Consider the following 22,674-nt stretch of genomic DNA (forward strand, 5'->3'; position numbering starts at 1 on the left):
TGAGTCGACCCTTCTTCATAGTAGGCCTGTGATGACGAGCAGGGCTCGAGCTGTTCTCTCTGGGAGTCACTCTGCAGGGAAACAGACGTGGACTGGAAAATCACAGAGAGCGACTGATTCCACGCGAATGCAGGACAGTTGCTCACATTTCTGCTGTGGATCTGAAGCTTATTTTCTTCATCTGTTTTCTGACTGAGATTATCGCAACATGACGCGGCGGAATGTACAAGAAGTAACTGTTGAAGACGTGCAGAAGAGACGAAACCCCAACAAACATTACGTGAGTTTATCGCGATGTTTTAAAACAACTTTTCCAAGTGTTTCTCTCTCTCAGGCGATGCTTTCCACGTGTTTGTCTGAACAAAGAGACCGGAGATGCGGATCCGTTTTCCATCTCTAGGCGCTTAATGTCTGTGATGTAAAGTCTGAATCGCTTCAGAGCGTTTTGTGTGACGTCTGTCCTGCAGTTTTTATGCCTGTCGTGTAGTTCCAGATGTTTTCACATCTGCATATGTTCAACAAAGACTCTCGCGAGTTCTCAAGAGACCCACCTAGTCACAGAACAAACATGGCCTGAGATATAAACAGAGTTTGTAACAGTGTGTGAAGTTTGAAAGTAAGACCTCCATGTTTTTCAAGGCCTTTTGTCCTCTTCACCACACCCTTGAAGTCCCGGACAGCCCACATCAGATCTCCTCTTCATCTTCTCACACCCCTTCAGCTTATTTAACCTGTTGTTATTAACAAAGATATGCGGGCTTCTAGTAAACGTGTTAAAGCTTATTTTCACTTTTATTGTGTGGTTTAATGAGTAAAGGAAAGATTCTTGTGTGTGTTGTGGTGTAATGACTTGTTAAAAACATCATGAGAGTTTCGTCTCCTTCTTTCTGTTCTGATTTCAAGTTCATAGGATTTATTTACTTCGTATCATTATTCTGAAGCAATCCGTTTTTACATCATTCAATTCAGAGGAAAACACTTTTCCTTCCTGTTTTTGTCCCCCCCCCCCATCTCTTTATATATTCTATACTTTATTTATCATTGTTTTTTCACTATGGCCCTCACAAAGCATTTCAAATGTTTACTGTCACTGACATCACACGCTCGCCGGGTAACAGCTGGACTGATGTGAAGTGTGGACAGTCTGATCACATCCCCGTGATGATCATGTGCTTCAGAGTCTGATAATGAGCTGATCTTCACTGTTATTATGGTCTGTTGTTGAGAAAACATCAACGCAGGCTGTGAAATGTGTGGATAATTCAAGGGTTTATTATTGTGTTTGTTGTGGACCTGCGATGAGAACAGCCCACCAGAAACATTCTCTTCGAGTCAACGACTAAATCAGACCCGTGTCTGAGTGCTCCACCCCTGTAATGTTTCACAACAACGGTGACCTGATCTTAAAATGACCCAGTCTGAGTGTTGTCTGGATTTCCATTTCTATACAACTGCCGTTAAAAACAGACATTGAGCTACAGGAATGAGTGAGACCTCAGCATCGAAGGACCCAAGCAGTGTCAATCAAACTGCTTAAAATGGCCTTCAGAACATCAATGAGATTCAATGAAGAGCAAAGGAATCTGTGTCTCAAATATTTATTTAGAGAAAAAGAGTTTGAGAAGATACTGTATGTCAACAGTGTGTCAAACTGAGCTCAGATTGGTCAAGTCTGCTATCAAAAGATATTGGCTGAAATCCATTTCCACCTCCAGACTCTTCATGTGTTTCAGGAATTGCATTCTCATTTGTTTCAGCTTTTATGTCTTATTTTAGGAGAAATAAGTTGAAACTTAAATATAACGCAACGCAACTGAGAACTGTGTTAAACATCGTGAGCTATGAATGAGCAACATAACATGTTTCTCCGTATAATTTCACCGTTTCATGTTGCAGTGTGAATAATGTGACTGTCAGTACATGACAAGATGATGGAAGTGTTCAGGTTGTGAAGGAGTGTACAGTATATATATATATATATATATGTTAGTTTGGCCATGTATGTGTGTGCATCGCAGGAAAACTGCAGCAGATGGTCAGTGTTTGGACATTCGGTTCATTTGGATGGTGTTTAGATGCTGTTTTTCAAATGTGTACCAGTGTGAACCATACCCGAGTCAGCTTGACAATGTGCATTTTTCATCACCAATTCAATATTTCCTGTATTTGTTTGAATGATATAATTACAGAAGACACTTTTGTATGATCTGGTTCTGCCCAAGTGACATAGGTTTGGGTGGAGGTCTATGCATGTTTTTTTGGCTAATATTCATGCATTTTTGTACTATTCACATCATACACATTTATATGAAATAGCCACATTGTAAAAAGATAAGGTTTCCCATGAGATCAGATTGTGTTTCCTGCACCGCGTAGACATCAGGGCAGACACGCATGCCCAAGTGCTGTTCAGTGAATCTTCTGAAGGGAAGCTGGCATCTGCTCCTGAGCTGTCGTCTTGTGATGAACATCTGCTCATCTGGTAGAATGTTAAGAGGCATGAACTGATTCTCTGGTTTAGATCAAGTAAAGACAGCCTCCCAAAGCTGTGTCTGTCTTCAGGTTTAACATCCAGTATCTTCATCAGTTCATCAGACCCAGCGTGTCACGAAGAGTGGACATCAGGGCTTGAGTCCATCAAAAGTTCTTCACTGATGTGTCATGATGGTTTTTTGTCATTGCAGGTTTACATCATCAAAGTTGCTTGGTCTGATGGCAGCAATGAGATCATCTTCAGGCGCTACAGTAAATTTTTTGACCTCCAGGTGAGTTTCTAAACTTACATTTACATTTATGCATTTGGCAGATGCTTTTATCCAAAGCAACTTACATTGCATTGTATTACACATTTGTTTCTGACTATGTGCAATCCCCTGGGATCCAACCCATGACCTTGGCGTTGCTGAGACACAGGAAAGCTTGTGCTAAAAAATGATGAATATGAAGGTGGATTTTCCTTCCTGTTAGCGAATATGGCCTAATGGAAAATTAAGCTGTTCTTCACCCTTAAACGCCGATGGAGTTTGATGACATGTTGTGGATCTGGATTGGTCAGAAATCAAGTTTAGATGGCAGCCATGAGATTAGAGCCCTCATTAAACACATTGTGAAGTTGTGTAGCTTTGTTGGTTTTGTCTACTCAGGTCAGAGTTAAAACAAATAAATGTTGTTAAGAGTAAAGTCTTCTTTGATCTGATTGGCCTCATACATACTGTGTACTGCACATAATGCTGCAGTTTAGCTTTGTTTGAATATCGGGGAGCGCTTGCCATATTTGAGTCAACTGATCCTTTAAATCAATGTGAAATACCAAATCAACAAATTGCAGCATAATAATCCATGTGGAAGAACACTGTTCCCCCTCCTAAAGATCATTTACCTGTCTGCTATGTGCCAAATGTTTGTTATGAACACTTGAGGTTTAGCACTTCACCTGAGTTACAAACAACCCAGACCAGATGCTCTCAGAAGGACAAGGAACGTAGTTTTTTCTGTTTGGATAAGTAGGAGCTGAACTCATCCCATGAAACTATTCACTTTTATTTAAGCATATTGTGTCAGGAACGCGGAAAGAGAACCCAAGTGCAGGCAGCGAAACAGGGTTTAAACAGGATTTTAATAAATAATAAACAGGAACAAAACAAAAACCCACGAGGGGGTAAACAGGGAACACAAACTGAAGACTAACACTTGACAAGAACTACAACTACAAAAACACCTAGACTAACAAAACAAAACACTCACACTGACTTGACTTGACTTGACTAGACTAGACTAGACTAGACTAGACTAGACTATCAATGACAATGACAAAGACTCCAAGACATGGCATGGCAAAAAGCATGAAACATGTACAACGAACGAGCACAAGACAATAGACAAGAGGGTATTATATAGGGAGACTAACAAAGGGGATAACGATAGGCAGGTGTGGGTAATGCGACACAGGAGGAAAGCTTTACTAGAAACGAGAGGGGCAGGGCCAAATGACGAGACAGGAGAGAACGCATATTATGTCCTGATTGACAATAATATGATCCTCTCCACATAAAACACGTGGGTCTGTCATGATTCTGCCCCTAGACCAGAAAATCAAGACAAGAGCAGGCAGAATCATGACATATTGTTTGGTCTGCATTATTTACTGATCCTTGTGTCAAACCATACATGACATTTGTCTTGTGTTGTATATAAAGGATTTGTCAATAATGAAATGTGGTAGTATTATACAATAACTGATCATTCATTTCTTGAACTGTTACATGACATTCTGCTTTACATGTATAATGGAATGGCTTTGTCATATGGACACAATGTGCATTTAAATGAAGCTCCTTTGGGTCTCAGCATGTCAATCCTCTGCTGCTCTGTGCATAGTAAGCGTGCAGCTGAAGTCTATCATTATACACGTGTGGAGTCAAGTCTGTGTATCTGTTCACAGGTGTTTGCTGCTGTTGATGTTGTATTTCACTCCCTTTATTGAGCTGTCAGGAATGTTCATGCTCTACTACCAGAATATTCAGTTATTTCTTCTCAGACGATGACAAAGTCAGTCATTTTGTTTGTTGTTAGATATGTGTGATGTGGTGGACAACTTTATTCAGTCAAACTTGGCGTAGTGATATCAACTGTAAGGCGGTTGACAGATCTGGAACTACTTCACAAGTCCTGTAGTCCTGCTCAACATTCGTTTAATAAAAATACAAACATTTTTTATTAGCTTCCACGGTTACAAACAGCAATGTATTCTTGATATATCATGTTTACCGCAGTGCAGACTCGTGCCATCTGTTAGATTTGGTTTGTATTGCATGAAATTAGTCATTTTACCAAAATCTTAAAGCAAACACAATTATATTTATGCATTTAAAAGCAGATGTAGTTTGCCATGTGGTATAAATAACATCCGTTCTGTGTTTATGACCCAAATCATTCAAGTGAAAAGAGACGTCCTGTCATCATTCCATTCTGTGTCACGTCAGCTCAGCCTTTATCTTGCACATTTTATAACACAAAACACTAGATTTATCTTCAATAGGTGAAGAATGCCAATATCATTAAGAGTTGTAGGTCTGGGTTTTGATTCTGATGTTCCGATTCAAAAGCTCTCGATTCGATTCAATGTCTCAAATCAACAAATCCTATCGATATTTCTAAAAAACATCAGATTTCAATGGTGAATTAAAAAAAGAAACGTAGAACCATAAAAACCTGTATACTACACTCGGGTATATTGAATCAGAACAGAATCACGATCAGGTTCTTGTACATTTAAGATACAGTATAACAAAGCACAGCTGTAAAGAGAGGCTGCCATCATATGAACCGCTGCCTTTTATGTGAAGATGATGTTTAAATCGACGACACACTCGCTCGCATCCGCCATGTTAATGAAGCAATGAATGAACGATACGCTCCCTGTTGTGACATCCACCCGTTGTAAAAAGAAAATGACATCTAGTGGAAAGTAGAAGCGATAACATTCACATTAACCAATGTTCACTACTTGCGTCTTTATTTTCCAACCCTACAGAGTTGTTGTGATGAATGTTGAGTTGTTGGGGAAGTTTAGTGCTGATGCAACAGGACCTGAGACGGACAGAAAACTCTTCATCAAAATTTCATCATTCATTTTACTCCACCACATGCATAAAGAAGTTTAGGCTTGTATTTTCTAACAGAGCCGTCATGTCCATTGGCTGCTTTTCCTTCACTGTCCAATCCAACGCAACAAGGTTGATTTGTAATGAAGTTCATGAGTTGTGTTTGATTATAAAGCTCATTTCAAGCATACCAGCGTAGACCCAGACGCAGCGGTTGGAGTTGTCTTCCAAATGGAGTGTGTCCATATGTTTGAGTGTTCAGGCGTCTGACATCTGGTTGTCATCAGTGTGTGTTTGTGGATTCCAGAGATCATCCCATCAGACCGATGGCTGTCCTGTAGACATGACATTTCTCTTTGTTTAGCTGTTTAAAGGATTCATCCAAGGTGTCTTTAGCTTCAATGATGTTTCTGTGAAAATTCTGCTATCCTCTACTCACCACATCCAAACCCACATGCTTTTCATGTGTGACATTAAACTCAGAGTCACAGTTTTTTCAGCGAATGACAGCATGAGTCATAACAGCAGCACAGAGTGTTTCATAAATATTTTGTGTTTAAAGAAAGTCACATGAGAATGAGAATGTCCCTATAATGCTCTGATGTGTTATCAGCGTAGCCATCTTTGTGTATGATGTCATGACCAGTAATGTTCATAGAGCAGGAAATGACCTCACCGGACCGGATACATAATCATAAAAATACGGCTGACGGTGAAACATTTCAGAGCAAAATCATTTTAAGACCAGTTCACACCAAGACCATAACTGTAATGCTTTAAGAAACATTGTAGTTCACACCACAACTGTTACAATTATCACCACCATTGGATTGCTTTAGGAATGATTTATTTCAGCTCATGAACAATAAAACATGGACAGCCAAGAAAAAAACATTTCCATTTAAAGGGCTCGTGCCGTTTAAAATGTGAAACTGCAACACGTGAGCTTAAAAACAAACGTTATATGTCATATGTATGCGTATCGTGTGGGTGCCTGTATCCACACAACCTGGTGTTGTTAACGCAAAGCTCTTACCACTGAGCTTCAGGAAGCTTACCAGTACTTACTTAAGCTTATTGACATACATGACTACACTAACTAATAAACTATTACTAACATTTATTAAAAAACTTTCAAAGGCAGGAGTTTACGGGGAGAGTGACACTTAATGTAAAATAGCAGATTACATATGACATATGCAAACAGTGGTATAATAATATTGACAGCAGTTCAAATTGAGCTATTAGCATTTTTACATGTATTTAGCTGTTATTTAGCTTACTAGGCTAAAGCAAACCGACCTGCCCGAGGATCGCAGCTGCATGACTAACAGTTACAGGACTTTCATTCATTTGGCAGACGCTTCTATCCAAAGCACATTCAACATTTTGTCAACATCTAAACAGTAGGCTACTGCTAGCCATTACCAGGCCATGTTACTATGAGGATCAAAACTGAAGCAAGCAATGGAGAGAATGCACAACATGACATCATTTTTACTTAATAGACATAGAAACTGACAGTTATTAGAAAGTCATGATGGATGCTGCAGCTCGGTGGAGACCTGCGGTACAAGAGCAACCCACCGTCTCCATTCTTTTGATATTTGTTGTAAGGAAATCGAAGACTCGTCAACTCAGAGAGAAAATATAAAAGTAATTGATTAAATCCTCATATGATATATTGGGCCACTTCATCCTCCCACTGTGTGATACATCACGGGGGGCTTCCACTGTTTTCTACCAGCCGGCGAAGTCTTAACACAAAAAGGAAGTACGTCACATTGTTTACTTCTGCGTTCAAAAATTTGGTGGATAAGAATGAACAACACTCTGTCACCCGCTACAGCACCATCCACACCCGTGATAAACTAGCTGCTTCCTCTCCTTTGTGTTTACGGATGTGATGTAATGACGCAAAGAGACTCATGGGTTCTGCATGGGGCGACCGGACAGTGCAAATTATAAATCATTATTATTAGCTAACCGTTGTGAATCAGGGTAAGACAAGACAATCGTTTTGAACACTGATCTGTCTATGTATTGATTTCTGATTATTTTCACCCCCCAAAATATTGTGGATTGTTGCTTTGATGTTAATGTAATTCTTCATGTTAGATCGGATAAAGAAATGCTTCAGTAGTGTTGATCTTGTCAGCGAGGTTCATGTTAGCTCATACATGTTCTTGTGTTTGATTCAGGCTGACTTCAGTGCATTGGTTTGTTGTCTACGTGTCTTCATTCTGCTGGTGCTCAGGCACATTGAACACATTGTTCTTCAGTTAATGAATGACCGGAGCACAGTTAAAGCTCTGTGTGCCAGCAACGTTCACGTGCGCTCATATTGAAAATGTGCCATCATTTTCTTGCATTCTGCAGGATTACGTGTTTCATATTCTGTCACTCTTTGTTTATTCCAATGGACGATACAGACACAGTTTCATCACATGCACATTACACGCATTACATCGTGACACATATAATACCATTGTGTGACGTGACAGCAGTGCACTGTGGGTAAATAGTCCAACTTTCAGGTCGTCTGTTACTGGAAAATTCTCCACAGCTGCTGAATGTGGTGGATCTGCTGTTGTCATTAGTGAGTGAATGTGTCAGACGCACATATATGATGAGTTTTAATGCCATTCTCTAGAAGAGCGCAGGTGCGATTTCATTGGTCCACAGCTGTTTTTGGATTGGAACGAGAACGACTCTAGAGACTGGAGGAAATGTTCATTAGTGGCAGGAGGGAATAATAACCAATAGCATGTGTGGAGAGATCCTGCTGGACGTTTAGGGTACAAAAAATGTTCCAGTATGTCAGTAGATGTGCAGTATGTAGAGCAGGCCACGCATACACACCCACAGGGGAGGAAAAACATCTGTTGAATGGATTATTACAGTCGCTATAAGAGACCTTCAGTGTTCATTTTCACATATTCACACCAAATCATAATAGATTAGAAAAGAACGAATGTCATGCTCTTAATGTATCTTGAGTGTTGATCAATATGAATGATGTCATAAAACACAGTTGGTGTGGGTCATCTGAATCTGTTCTTCAGCGACAGTATATTTGAATATTTGCTTTCATTTCAAAGTGCATTATTATTATTTATTATTGCTTTCTAGATGGAGCTTCTGGATAAATTCCCTGTGGAAGGTGGGCAGAAGGATCCAAAGCGAAGAATCATCCCCTTTTTACCAGGTACACATCACTCCCCAACTGTATACGGATGTTAAAAACAAGTCACGGCTCATAGAGACTCTTTCATGCTGTGATGTCATGCATATAAGAACACACTAATAAAAACTATTATAAAACGGTCAGTTCTGGTCCTTGATTCTGATTGGTTGAGCGGAGATCTAAGCTGTTATAAAATACCCCGATATATAACGGCTGACCGCATTACCTAGAATCACTGCGCCACTCTTGTTACGTACAGCGAAATAATTGTCAAAATGTCCGATTTTGTGAAGAGATTGACATGACAGACAAATTAGACCAATAACAAAGACGACACGCTGAAATGAATGAAAGAGAAATTGAAGACATCGAAAAGTCTAGAAATGAGGTGAATACTCATAAACAGACTATGTGCTCTGTTGGTTGTTTTCAGTCCTGGTGTGATGAAAAAGGTATTGTAGTGAGGTAGGCGGGACGAGAGTCGGGATGCGAGGCATAGGGCACGACACCCTAACCCACGTTCTGTCAGATGCTTTGGATAAATGAATCACAGTGAATTCAAGATATGAACCAGTGTTTCTGGCCCTTCATCAGCTGAGCTACAGGACCATCAGATGAGAACACACATTAAACCCCACAAAGCATCATCTCAGTCAGGTCATATTTGAAGGAAGGAGACGTGTGTCAGTAGATGAGACCTGAGCCGGCTCCGGTGGGCTGCTGGTTTTTGCACATGTTTTACTTTAGTTTGACTGCGCCAGCTGAAACACACCACACTATATGGTCAGCAGGATATGAGTCAGAAAACAGAAGTGCTTGAGTTCTGCTGTTTCTTTATGGAGCACAGTCTGTGTTTGGCCAAGTTTGGTTCTTGTGGTCTGCTAACGTCTGAATAAATGACTTGTAGGGACATTCCCAGAAGGTTGAGGTGACGGTGAATGTGTTTGTTGTGATATTCTTTATGTCTCTACAGGCAAGATTCTGTTCAGAAGAAGCCACATCAGAGACGTGGCCATGAAACGGCTGAAACCCATCAATGAGTACTGCAGAGTAAGTGTCACACTCAAGAACAACACAAAAAACATCACCCGTCTCATGTCGTAGTGTTGTGTATGTGCAGAAGACACCGTGTGCTCTCAGATGACTCGTGTGAATAGAGAAGTGTCTCAATGGCTCTCTTCAGCAACTTCACTTGGATTTGAATGGAAGTGCAACGTCAAGCGTGAGACCAGCGCAGAGAAATGTTTGAACATGGAAGAGCGCTCAGGGTTAAGAGGGGGAAAACCCCAGGAATTCACATTTGGCAGAGAGTAAAGTGTGCTTCAGGGCAGAGGTTAGGTTAGCCTGCGTCAGCACATCACAGCACTTTTGGAGACGTTGCTTTTTTCCATGTGTGTGCGCACATGAATGATCATCTGGGCGATCCCGTGAAAATGTCCACCTTACCTTGAAGGTTTTTACTCTACTAACAGCACAGATATCCACATTTAGTGGTTCAAATACCCATGTGTGATTTCAAGTTTTAAAGCACTGGTTGTATTTTTAGTGCATGATTTTTCAAGGTCAGGTAAGTGCATTGTCCATTTTTTGTCGCATCCATAACACATGTTCATTTCCCTTTTTAAAATAGAAAACCTTTGCTAATATTGTTTAGTAAAACATAAACAGATGCTTCAAGGCAAGACTAGTTGATTTATATAGCACATTTCATACACAGTGGTAATGGTTGGTCTCACCAACTTATAGTAATCATAATGACCTTGGCCATACCATAATGAACTTCCTTCAAGTTATACATTGGCTATGAAATGATCTGACACAAATATAACCTGTCACTCTTCACAATCCTCCATTATTGCCTTCTTTGCACAAAGCTATCATTTTACCACTGGCCTCCATTTGCCAGACTTTATTTTATTCTTACTTTATATTCAATTCAATTCAATTGCCCCGCTGAAAAATCATAAGTAACTAAATTATAATATATGTAATTTACTGCACATTTTCATAAATAAACTTTAAACACTAAACTTGACTAATCTCATAGTCTTGTTAAATGTTGTAAGCACGCTTGTGTTCTGGGGTGTTTTGAGTGATTTGATGGGTTCAGACAGCGAGTCTCCTGAGTTCAGTGTTTGACATACGAGTTGTTTCAACAAAATGAATCGGTTCAAATGAGTCATTAGGTCGCGAATCGGACATTAGCGGACATTGACGCGCTGTTTGTTTGTCACAGGTGTTAGGACATCGCAAAAGATATAAGTTAACCAAAACACGTCACTGAATAGGACTTTTCCTTTCTTCACTGACATTTCTTTTATGTCATCTGCATGTGCGGAAAGCTTGTCAGGGATGAAAAGGCAACATGTTTTTGTGCACATTCACACCGGGCTGTAATTCAGGTAACAATATTCTCTGAATGTGCGAGGTGAAACATGGATTATGTCTTCAGGCCTCGCTTTTGATAAATGTGTTCTTGCAATGTTTCTGAGATGGTAGTATGCTAATTTAGTTACCGCTTTACAACCGAAGGTCTTACTCCAGAATCACAGATTTTGAGTTGGTTGAGCCCTAGAGTCAAGGTTTGCATTCACCTTGAGAACTTCATCACTTTGTTTTCAAATGTGAGGACTTTAGTTTTCTCCTTGTTTAACTGAAGAAAGTTTTGGCACACCCAACTGATCATTTCATCAATGTAGTTGTAGCAAAGTTCCATGTGAGGATGGAAGGAGGCGGGAACCGGCCAACGTAACACAGACTTTTAATATAACAAAAACCAAAGTCTCGTCGTACCCTCCTGTCGCTTGTCCTTTTAATGCTCCTGGAGCTCCTCCGTGAGAGATGCGAGACTGGTGCAAAGCTCATTATCACTCCCGTCACCGGCCTCGGCCGTTCCCCCGCGGCTCTCGTCCCGACCTGCTCGTTACAGTAGTCATTTGCCGATAAGACTTCAGGTACATCTGGGTGTCATCTGCATGGCTGTGACCTTAACCGTATCACCACTTAACCACAGTTTTGAGATGCCGGCCGCAGTGTAGGAGTCATGTAAGGTCATCACCGTCATCAACACACTTTTTTGCTGGTGAAAGTTACAGGAGTGCATATTTGAACTATAAACACATGAATTGTTGATGATCATAATTTACTATATTCCGTCATATATGTTCAAGGGCTTCTGGTGAAAAGATGAGGTCCAGAGGGACAGTTATGGGTGTTCTGTATAAAACACATCAGTCAGCACGCACAGGGTCAGTGTTTGTGAAGGAACGTTTCAATATGTGCTGGGATAAAAGTGCTGACCTCTTCACCCCCTCATGTGCTGCTGTCTGATCTAAATGAATGAGGTGAAAGGTCACAATGCTGTTTTGTCAGGTGAATGAAAGCCCATAATTCCCTAGAGGTGATTTCAGCATGGTTTATTCTTAAAAACGGTTAACCAGATTCTTCCTTTCTATTGAAAGACGTAAAACAAACACATGCTGTATCTCTCATAATCTGTCTGTGATTATGTTCATGAGAATAGCACGCAAACCTGAATGAGTCACACACGGTATTGTATCCCACAATGCACTGTGCCTCTGTTTACATACTGATGGAAGAATAGTGTCCAGATCGCCAAAGGTTCAGATGTGCACAAAAATAAAACAAAAGATTTCTTAAACTTCAAGACGATAACACCACTTGCTGAATTAAACATACAATGGAAAGAGATGATATGAGAAGAACATAAAGTGCTATTGTTGGAAAAAGTTCAGTACATAAAGTGTTCTGGTTCATATAGTGTTTCTAAAAACAGATATTGATGCTCACCAGCGTTCAACAAAGAGCGAGTGTTCCAGCCCATGTCCAGCAAGCCTCTCTCTCTCTCTCTCTCTCTCTCTCACATAAAACAATCAAGGTAATGCACGGCGGTGGAGAGCAGCAGTAAAGTGCATTAGCTGTAATTGATGTCAGTGTCTTCAGGGAATGCCAATGAGTCTGAGGAGACATCGTGTGGTGTCCATGGCAACTGACATCAGGAAGATCCGTGACATCCATTCATCTCCACACAAACACAACACAGAGTCGGCATGAATCGGTCTCGTGTCATCTGAACAGAACACACACTTCATTACATGAGACCAGCACTTTATCCATTGCAATCATAACTGATGAGCAGGGCCAGACGGAATCTTTTCTTAATTCTGTTAAATCAATGTGTTCAAAGATTTGAGAGAATGGGCCTTTAAACTTTACTAAATAAAAACATTTACAAATCAGCTGTCAAAATTGCAATTAAACATGAATAAAAACGTTATGAACATGTTTTATAAACACCATTATTGAATATAGACCTACTTGTTTATTTATAATATATATTTTACATGCAGAATGACATCTTTTTATAATGATGATCATACATGTAAACTGTGTTAACAGCTTTAAACTCTGACGATCTCAGTCGTGTTTTTGACGACTTTAATGGATCTTTCAGTGTTACTGTCTCAGCACATGAGATGAAGAAGAAAGGAATTAATGTGGAATAAAACATAAGCACTTTAACAAACTTGTTCGCTCATTGCATTATTGTGTGTGAGAGCGTCTGACTACGCAGCGCTTCTTAAAGTATAATGTGTAGGCTAAGCTTGCTTTTATCAACAAAAACATGTGATGCAATACGAAAACCGTCAACCGTATCGTGTGGACATTTCTATAGACAGGCTGCTTCATTAGTGGTTTTTGCTTTGCGTGAGGTAATATTCGCTTGTTCTGTAGCCTTAGAAACGATCACGATCTATAAGATTGGCTTGAGAAGTAGACTGTGGATGTCTTTGGAATCGATCACGCCATAAAATCATCAGATTGCAACACTAAACAGCAGAGTACTCAATCAAATACACGCTACTATTCCACGGATACCCGCGGACGCGTATTCTGTCTGGCTCTGCTCATGAGATATGTTTACAATGCTGTGCCGTGCACCGTTTCACAGCCAAGTTCTGAAGGTCACCAGAGAGAATGCTAAAGCACTCAGCTTTATTACATCACAAACATCTGATGTCATCCGACAGACACGTTCATCTGCATTCAAACATCTCCGATCAGATCAGCATGTTTATTTGTTCGCTCACAATCCTGACAACGATTAAACATTGAATGTTTGTGTGTGTGTGTTTGTTTGTGTGTCAGGCCCTGATCCAGCTGCCCGTCTACATCTCTCAATGTGAGGAGGTCCGCTTGTTCTTTGAGACCCGTCCTGAAGATCTGAATCCACCCAAAGAGTACGACACACTTTCAGTCACATACACAAACACGTTACCCCTCTCAAAACACGAAGCATTGAACATTAACAGACAGAGAGAGGTAATGACACAGATCACAGTCAGTCCATCCAGAACACTCTGTAGGTGGTGAGCGTGCCATCTGTGACCCTTCTGTACCCGCTGATCTTTACACACACACACACACACAAATGACCACTGTGACGTGACACTCATGTTCAGCTGTCACTTTAATACATGGGATGGATATATAAATATATATGATCTGTAGACTGTACACAGGGACGGATTATGACTTTGACGTCCCCTGGACATCGTGCAAGGACATATTTTACAAGAACAGTGTTGCACCTATGCCCAAATATACAGGACTCAGAAGTCTTGTGTCTACAAACGCATGACACAGCGCTCAGGAATGCTTTGAAAGAGCTGTGAGGGTCAAACGCCTAAATAATGAATCACTCTCAAAACATGAATGACTTAGACATCAATATAAAATGATACATGTATCGGTAATGAGAATGGAAACAGTCGTGTACATATCTGAAAAATATCAAGTAATGTGTTTACCTGTTTGAAAGGGAATTGTCACGCGCACAACAATGAGAAGTAAAATCCAAAAGCGTATCTTTAATAAATCCACTAGAAAAGCACAGGAACAGAAGCACATGTAGACATAAACACAATACCGGACGCTAAAGGAACAACAGATGTCTTAAAGACCCAGTGAAATCAAAACAAACCTTTTTTTCCTTTTATTAAAAATAAGTGAGCCTTAAGAACGTCAATAAACTGACATGCGATGAAGCGCTGAGAATAAATTCCCATTCAGGAGATATAACAAATCTAGAAATTCCATGACATCACTCTACACTTCAGCCTCTCGTCCAATCAAATCCACCGTAGACTCCGAAGAGCTTGAAACGAGACATCACTGGTATCATCACTGTGGCTGACACGCTGTTAAATGCAGCTTTGCCTGGCGGGAGGGGCATTTTTCAGTTGAAATGACGTCATCACGTGTAAAATGCTGCGTGTTCCAGGGCATTGCAGTGGGCCTTTAAATGCAAGAGAGAACGCAATCAGGGAGAACAGACAGCGTTGTGGGCCAATGAACAACCGAGGAAACTGATGAGCGAACCAGAACATACCAAAGCAAACGGTGACAGTACAAGTAGATGTGCTTCTTCACATGTAAATATGTTTGTGTGTGAGAATGACCCGTCTCTGTGTACCGAAGACATTTAGTGAATATTTGTGATGAATGTTGAATTCATCTTTCTGTTTGCAGGGAGTCGAGTGGCAAGAAGAAGTCAGGTGAGAAACTGAATCATGTCATGTGTGCGACGGTGAGTTGGATGATTCTCTCTGAGGTTTGAGTGCCCTCTGCTGATCATAATGCGCATCAGCACGCGCAGAGGATCATGCGCCTCGCAGGCTGTTCATGTGTTTACTGTGAATGCTCTCTAAACATTTGCACCTGCTCTCGTCCTCATCAGGCCTTGTGGAGCGAGCGACTTCTATCATAAAGAGAGGTAGTGACAGACGTTTGTGTAGTGGTGCTCTGTGTGTCTTTGAGTCTCTCTGTATGAGGGTCTCTGAGGTGGGCAGGGTCAAACGTCTCCGGTGTGATGTGCATGGCCGTGTGGTGGTGGTGGTGGTGGTGGTGGCTTACAGCGGGATTTCATGATGATCAGAATGCTTGATCGTTTAATAATCGAGTGCTTTGACAATGAAACACCCATGAATGTTCCTTCACAAGGTAAAAGAGAGCAGAGAGAACCTGTTGTTAAAGTAAAGGAAAGAACGAATGCTCTTTCTGTGTAGATGAAGGGTGTGATGTTAAAGTGCTCTCTTCAACCTTGACAGAATCATGTTTGTGTAGCCTGTCTCTCAGTGTTCTCATCATGTTTTTAAAACATGAATCTGTGAATGGTTTCGGCTGTTACTTAATAGTAGTTTCAGGAATAGATCTACATAGAAAAGTCACGTTTGGATGAGACCTACGAAATCATTCACAGACCCGAGCAAACATATATTCAGTCCGGATCCTGTGTTTACCTGATTTTCGCTCCGGTGTGATGTGGTGATGGTTTGTCCCGGGCCAGCGGTGTGTCTTCTGGTGTCTGTCTGTCTGTCCATACATGTGTCCCGCTCTGTTTCTTCAGGAGGAGACTCGTCCTCGGCCGACCCGCTGCCGCTGGATCAGTATGTTGCCGTGACAGACTATGAGAAACAGGAGAGCTCTGAGATCAGTCTGTACGTGGGACAGGTGGTGGAGGTCATCGAGAAAAATGAGTCCGGTAACAACCGCCCATCAAGAGCGTCGTTGATGATACTGATGAAAGCGGATGATAAGTGAACGGCTGTTCTTCTGCGTGTCCTCACAGGCTGGTGGTTTGTCAGTTCAGAAGAGGCTCAGGGTTGGGTACCGGCCACGTGTCTGGAAGCTCAAGATGACCCTGATGATTTCTCCCTGCCAGCAGAAGAAGGTACGTGTCCAGCCGACACCTCTCGTGATGTTTGTCCACACTTTAAAGCATCGATGTGTGGCACATGAGATACCTGTAGTATATTTCATCTCCGCACTCCTGCGACATCATATCATGTCATGTTCAGATACACAACACATTGTGCTGGCCAGTGGTTGGAAGGATGTGTCTAGTTGCATTCTGAGATCTGTTGATCATCAAACACATAATGTAAATCACTTTCAAGAATGTTTATCAATGATATGGTTTATATTGGATGTAGTTCACCATCTTTCTATTTACAAACTCATTCAAATGACCTGTCTAACAGCACTATAAATATAAAGGTCTGATAACAGTTATTCTGTCACTGTTCAGATCAGTGTTTCCACTTTATTCTCTCTTCTTTATTTTTAAGTTTCACAACTTTCAAAGCAGCTTTACAGTAAAGTCGTCATGAAATCAAAAATGATCTTTCTAATGGTTTTACACAGGGTTGCATTATTTATTATAAACCATTCGTCCGTACACATCGTTGTTTAAAAACATCATTTGCATTAATAATCCTCGTCCACCTCTGGAAAGGACCTCTCTTCCCTCGGCTATACATCACAATACTTCTGTTTCATGCCGACTTTAAAGGAATGAAGTACACTACAGACGTCTATCTTTCATCACATAGACAGCTGTGTGATTTCTGATGGATGTTTGTTGTGTTTTCACATGTGTGTGTGTGTGTGTGTGCTTGCTCTCTGCTGGAGTGTGCCGGAGATTCTGGTCACTGCCGAGACACGTGGGTCGCAGGCGTACTTTAGGGGATCTGTTCAGCACAGGCTTTGGTCAAGGTGGAGAGAACAGCACTTTCTGATCTGCTGTGTGCATGCTGTGAATGTGATGTAGCACGGCGTCATGTCACTGTTGCACGATCTCTTCTGTTCTAATGAACGCATGCAAGATCCTGTCTTTCTTATTTCATGTTTATGAGAAGACTGCAAATCACTACATCACTGGTTCCCAACCTGAATGCATGTTTTGTCTTGAGCACTCTGTAAAGATCGACATCTAACAAACACGATCACAACTGATCAAATCAAATATAGCAGGAGAGAGAGAGAGGGCATGGAAATCTATTTATTTACTCTTATTTAGTCTCAGATGTTTAATGTTTATTGTGTCCTGATGTTCCTTGTGTCCAACACTATTCCTACAGCATCTTTCTTTATAGTCATGTGTTTCAGGAGTAAAAGTCAGGTAGATTTACATTGAAATGAATAGTTTGTGTTGTTTATGTTACAGCTTCATGTCCTGTATCAATGTTTTATTCAAGATTACATATAAACTTTAAACACGTCAGTCAAACATTTTAACGTCACTGGACATCGTCGGTAATATCGTCAGGAATTGGTTGATATTCCCGTAAAAGTAATATTAGTTTTTAGTTCTGGTCCTTTCCACTCAAACTCTTATTAAATGTAATGATAATGTGATGAGCATTGTGTTATTGAGTATTTCAGGCATACGGCACTGTTCACATCTATGAATGCATGTGATGTTGTTGTTCATTCACAGACAGATCATCTCTGCTCCTCACAACCGTAAACACAGATGACAGACAGCTCTTTAAAGAGACGTATGGCTTAATGTGTTCTTATGGCCTCACACTACTAGCATTTGTCCTTAGAAACACATCAAATACTTTCATTTCCCCCCCAAAAACCTCAATGTAATACTCTAGTTAAGCTGAGGAGGCCGTCGTGTTCTTTTTCAATGACGTACACTGGTTTCACACACACACAGCCAGCCAAACTGAACACAGACACACTGATCAGTTCTTCAGTAAATATAAGCTTCATACGATATATATATATATATATGCAAAAATAATAAAGAAAGAACACTGTTTGGTGTATTTTCATACATTTTAATATTGTTGGTCAGAAACAATACAAACATACATATTAATAACCAAAATCGTTTGCAATTGAATATACACACAATATTTTTAGCCATTATAAAATGCATTATAATGTATTGTGTTTATATAATGATAATGGTGGATGCTGATGTCTTAAATAGTCTTAACTGTCTTAAAGACGGTCGTTTAAAGCGATGATTTAATGAATGCATGTGAACGCGTTCTTCTTCTATGGCAGGCTGGCTTGTGTCAAGAGGACGTCCCTGTGTGTTTATATATCTGATCTTATGTTTGACGTCTCATATTTTACTGTCATTCGTGAAAAGCGTGTGTGCTTCACTGTTGTGTTAAGAGAATGGGTTTAGGTTGCTAGCATTTGACGTCATGGATTTTGACAAAACAAATATGGCGGCCAGTTTATGAATACTGTGACAGTTACACGTTTTTTTATTTCACATTTATAAAGTTAATGCCATTTTTTATATATTAAGCCATACATCCGTCTATACTCAAGGTTCCTTTTAAAATATCATGCAGTTGCTTTTTGCCAAACATTGTGGGAAGCACAGATGATCTTTAACCCATGAAAGGATAAAGGTCTGTCAGGAACACAGAAGCAGTGGTTGTATTTGACGTATGGAAATATTCTGTTCACAGAGGAGAAGTACACTGCCATCTATCCATACTCTGCACGGGATCAAGATGAAATAGATTTGGAGAGAGGCATGACTGTCGAGGTCATTCAGAAAAACTTGGAAGGCTGGTGGAAAATCAGGTACAAACATATACAAATGTAAACTCTATTAAAAGGACAATAAAGAGCTCAAGTTCTTCTCTTTTGAACTGATTGTTGTGCTCCTCAGGTATGAAGGGAAAGAGGGCTGGGCCCCGGCGTCTTATCTGAAGAAAGCTGACATTCTGAGTCAGAAGATGACAGCCGGCGGCCCGGTTCATGCCAGCACTAATGATCTGGACGTGGCTTTCAGACAGCTGAATGCCAACAGAGAGAACCAGAGGGACAGACTGACGCCGTTCTCAGACACCAAACGCAGTACGTTCACCTTCAAACATTCAGTGTGTTGAATTGAACACGTCGCGCTCCTCTAAATTCTTCTCTCCTCCTCATTATCAGAAGCAGATGCACGACAGAGACCTCCACCACGCCGGGATCTCACAATAGTAAGAGTTATGTTTCATTTCTCGAATGTTCTAGTGAGGACCAAAGGTTGGACACACAAGTTGCAGAGAATAGGAAACATAGCTGGTTTATTACACAGCCAGGGTTACAGATGTACACAAAACGTGACCTACGATCAAAAATCCTAGTCATAATCATTACCTCTCTTCGTTCAAGAGCCTGATACCATGTCAAGTCTGCATGACTCTGTTTTTCATAACCTGCTTGTCTTTAATTCCTGGAACAGCCACGAGGAGTGAACCTGCCTAAACCTCCAGTGCCCCCTCAGGTAGAGGAAGAGTATTACACCATAGCTGACTTTCAGACAACTATCCCCGATGGCATTAGCTTCCAGGCAGGTTTGAAAGTCGAGGTATGTGTAACATCAACTGCAGAAATGCACATCATCCAGCTGTTGTCCACGTGCATCTCACCGTTTCCCCTTTGATGTGTTCAGGTCATTGAGAAGAACTCCAGCGGCTGGTGGTACATTCAGATAGATGATAAAGAGGGCTGGGCTCCAGTAACATTCATAGACAAGTACAAGAAGACCAGCAACGCCACCAGGCCAAACTTTTTGGCCCCTCTTGCTGGTGAGATGGCTCAACTGAAGCTTGAGGACACCTCAAGCAGTAACACCACCTCAGAAGATAGTTGGTCCAAGCCCCTGCCGGACGAGCCCTCGTCCAACTCTGATTTGTCCAGCCGTCCCAAACTGAGAGAATGGAAGTCCAACGCGATCAAGAGCAGCTCCCCTTTTTCTGCCTCTTTACCTCCGCCTCCCTCCTCTCCCACAGCTGAGGAGAAGCCGGCTTTACCACCCAGGAGAGAATCCATCAACAAGAGCCTGGAACTGGAGGACAAACCCAGAGCGGACCTCTCCAAACCTCTCCCGCCCAAACCACCGGCCCCGGGGGTCATCGTCCCGCTGATAGCGCCAAAATCTGCTCCCGTCAAACCTGACAAACCCCCGGAGGTCAAAAAGGAGGAGAAGAACAAGCAACTGTACCTGCGCAATGAGATGGGCTTGGAGTGTGGCCACAAGGTGTCGGCCAAGGAGGTGAAGAAGTTTAACCTGAAGCATGTGCCCAAGCAGCCCCCCAAACCCAAAGCGGATTCACGAGATGACGACAAGCCTGATTCGGTCAACCCGGCGCCGTTTCCAAAGCCAAAACCGGTTATCAGACCGAAGCCTGCCCCTGCAGCTAAACCAGAGCCCGTAGCTAAGAGTGAGCTGGATATCACAAACCTGAGGAGTAAACTCCGTCCATCCAAACCTCCAGAGCTCGCCAGCAACCCAAGTGAACGTGGTCCACAGAGTAACGCCTCGTCCAACGCATCCGAAGAGCCAAAATGCTTGACCAAACAACTGAATGGCCACGAGCCATCAGAAATGTCTAAACCGCCAACAAAAGAGCCACCACAACGACCTTCTGTTGCTCCCAGAAGACCTCCACCGCCGAAGAAGAGTTCTGAACCAGCCAGTCCCACAGACGTCAAACCTTCTTTCAAAGACTTTCTGGAGGCCAAGCCAGCCCCTCCTCCTCAAAGCAGACCCCCACCACCCAAAGCCAGAGCTGTCGCTCCCACAGCCTCCAGGGAAAAAGACGAAGCCAAACCCAAAGTGCCTGTGCCGCCCAAGCCCCTTATGAAACCAGGCCCCCCCAAAGAGAAACTGCCACCTCTTATCAAAGAGCCGGCCAGAGACCAGCTGTTCTTAGCCGTGGCTGACTTCGATGGAGATGAGCAGACGCCCGCCTTTAAAGAGGGCACCGTTTTTGAAGTGCTGGAGAAACAGAGCAGCGGCTGGTGGTTCTGTAAAAATGCCAGCGATGAGCCAGTGATGGAGGGCTGGATCCCTTCCAATTACCTGGCCAAAAAACCTTAGGTACTCCTTATTTAATCCACACCGTTTATTTATGGCTACCATAACTTGTTTTTGTAATGACATTCCATGCCATTTTGTGTGTGTTTTTGGTGGTTCAAGATCATTCTTGTGTCATGTATCTCTGCAGGTGTAACTAACTAGCAATATATAACGGCCCTCTTGCCGCTCTTTATGATATTGTGCCTCAGTGTAAAGTGCTTTTGCGCCCTATATGCAAGCAAGTTACGTGTTTATTACTCATACTAGTTACAAATAGCAAATGTAGTTTGTATAACGAAAACAAAGCCTGGAGACACTCGTAACAGTCATCAGTCTGACTCTGTAGTTTTGGCACCTGAAAGCATTTCAGACAAACGCTTTGCTTTCCTCATTTATCTGCCTTCTTTTGAAATAAGTAGAGAACGTTTGCACCTTTTAGATTTGCTGCGGCCATCTGCACAGGAACTGCTATGAGAAGAGAAGGTGCAGAACGTATAAAAACAGTCCTGAGAAAACGGTTTACAGTACAGTGTCATCCATTTCTATTCCATTCACAGTGGACACGAATGAAAAATGTCCATCTCATTTTTGCAGTACTAATGTCCAGATGTAAATAAGAGTAACGGATTACCTCAGAGCGAGTGTCATTATTTTCTATAGCAGTATTGTCCAGAAGTATTTTCATGACACTGAGAAAGGTGCTTAGATGTTTTAACATTCATGCTTGACTGGTTTCAAGCCTAGATTTGATAAACATGGTTATTGTTAACATTACTTTTGAAATGGTCTGTGCTTTGTTGTCCGTAAATGCAGAGAGTGAATGAGGTGCCCAGTTTCACTTCTTGACAATACTGGAAGCGCCAGAAATGAATCCATGCTCATCAGCTCCTAGTTGCTGTAAATCTCTTCTCATCTGCATCAAACACAGGAGGCTGAATGAAGGTTACGAGAGGAAATCTGCAGGTGTTTCTCATCATGTTCTGTAGGTTTATTAAGAGCAGACATAACACACAGAAGCTCTCACATATACTGTATGTGCACCAAGACAGATAATGTACGTGGGAAAGGATCTGTTTGGATGATCTGTTGACACATTGAGCTTTTGAGTTTTGTCCATCATACTTCATCTTTTGACTTTTATCTTTTCTACATGATGTAAACCAAATAAACATTTGACATTTTCAAAAATGCTT

General features: G+C 41.5%; 1 protein-coding gene across 2 annotated transcripts; it reads left to right on the forward strand.

Annotated features, from left to right (window-relative positions):
• Positions 1-17: 17 nt before the first annotated feature.
• On the forward strand, positions 18-22,665 carry sh3pxd2b (SH3 and PX domains 2B). 2 transcript variants are annotated; one of them, XM_079486590.1, is made up of 15 exons: positions 18-280; positions 2,685-2,765; positions 8,736-8,811; positions 9,764-9,840; positions 13,960-14,051; positions 15,343-15,368; positions 15,551-15,586; positions 16,220-16,354; positions 16,442-16,543; positions 19,095-19,212; positions 19,301-19,488; positions 19,570-19,616; positions 19,862-19,987; positions 20,072-21,502; positions 22,295-22,664. In XM_079486590.1, exons 1-14 carry the CDS (start codon positions 209-211, stop codon positions 21,500-21,502), a joined length of 2,607 nt encoding a protein of 868 aa, XP_079342716.1. In that variant the 5' UTR covers positions 18-208; the 3' UTR covers positions 22,295-22,664. The 2 variants fall into 2 exon arrangements, with proteins under 2 accessions (XP_079342716.1, XP_079342717.1); XM_079486591.1 differs by lacking the exon at positions 15,551-15,586 and having other exon boundaries at positions 53-280; positions 22,295-22,665.
• The last annotated feature ends 9 nt before the right edge of the window (positions 22,666-22,674 follow it).

This window comes from Barbatula barbatula, assembly GCF_947034865.1.
Source record: "Barbatula barbatula genome assembly, chromosome: 22".
In the NCBI taxonomy this organism is placed as follows: Eukaryota; Metazoa; Chordata; class Actinopteri; order Cypriniformes; family Nemacheilidae; genus Barbatula; species Barbatula barbatula.

What these genes read in the sequence shown, in the direction of transcription:
- sh3pxd2b (XM_079486590.1), top strand. Translation starts at nt 209, where the DNA reads ATGACGCGGCGGAATGTACAAGAAGTAACTGTTGAAGACGTGCAGAAG. An exon ending in GAAGGCTGGTGGAAAATCAG is followed by an intron (nt 19,213 to 19,300) that starts GTACAAACATAT and finishes TGTGCTCCTCAG; the next exon opens with GTATGAAGGGAAAGAGGGCT. An exon ending in CACGCCGGGATCTCACAATA is followed by an intron (nt 19,617 to 19,861) that starts GTAAGAGTTATG and finishes TTCCTGGAACAG; the next exon opens with CCACGAGGAGTGAACCTGCC.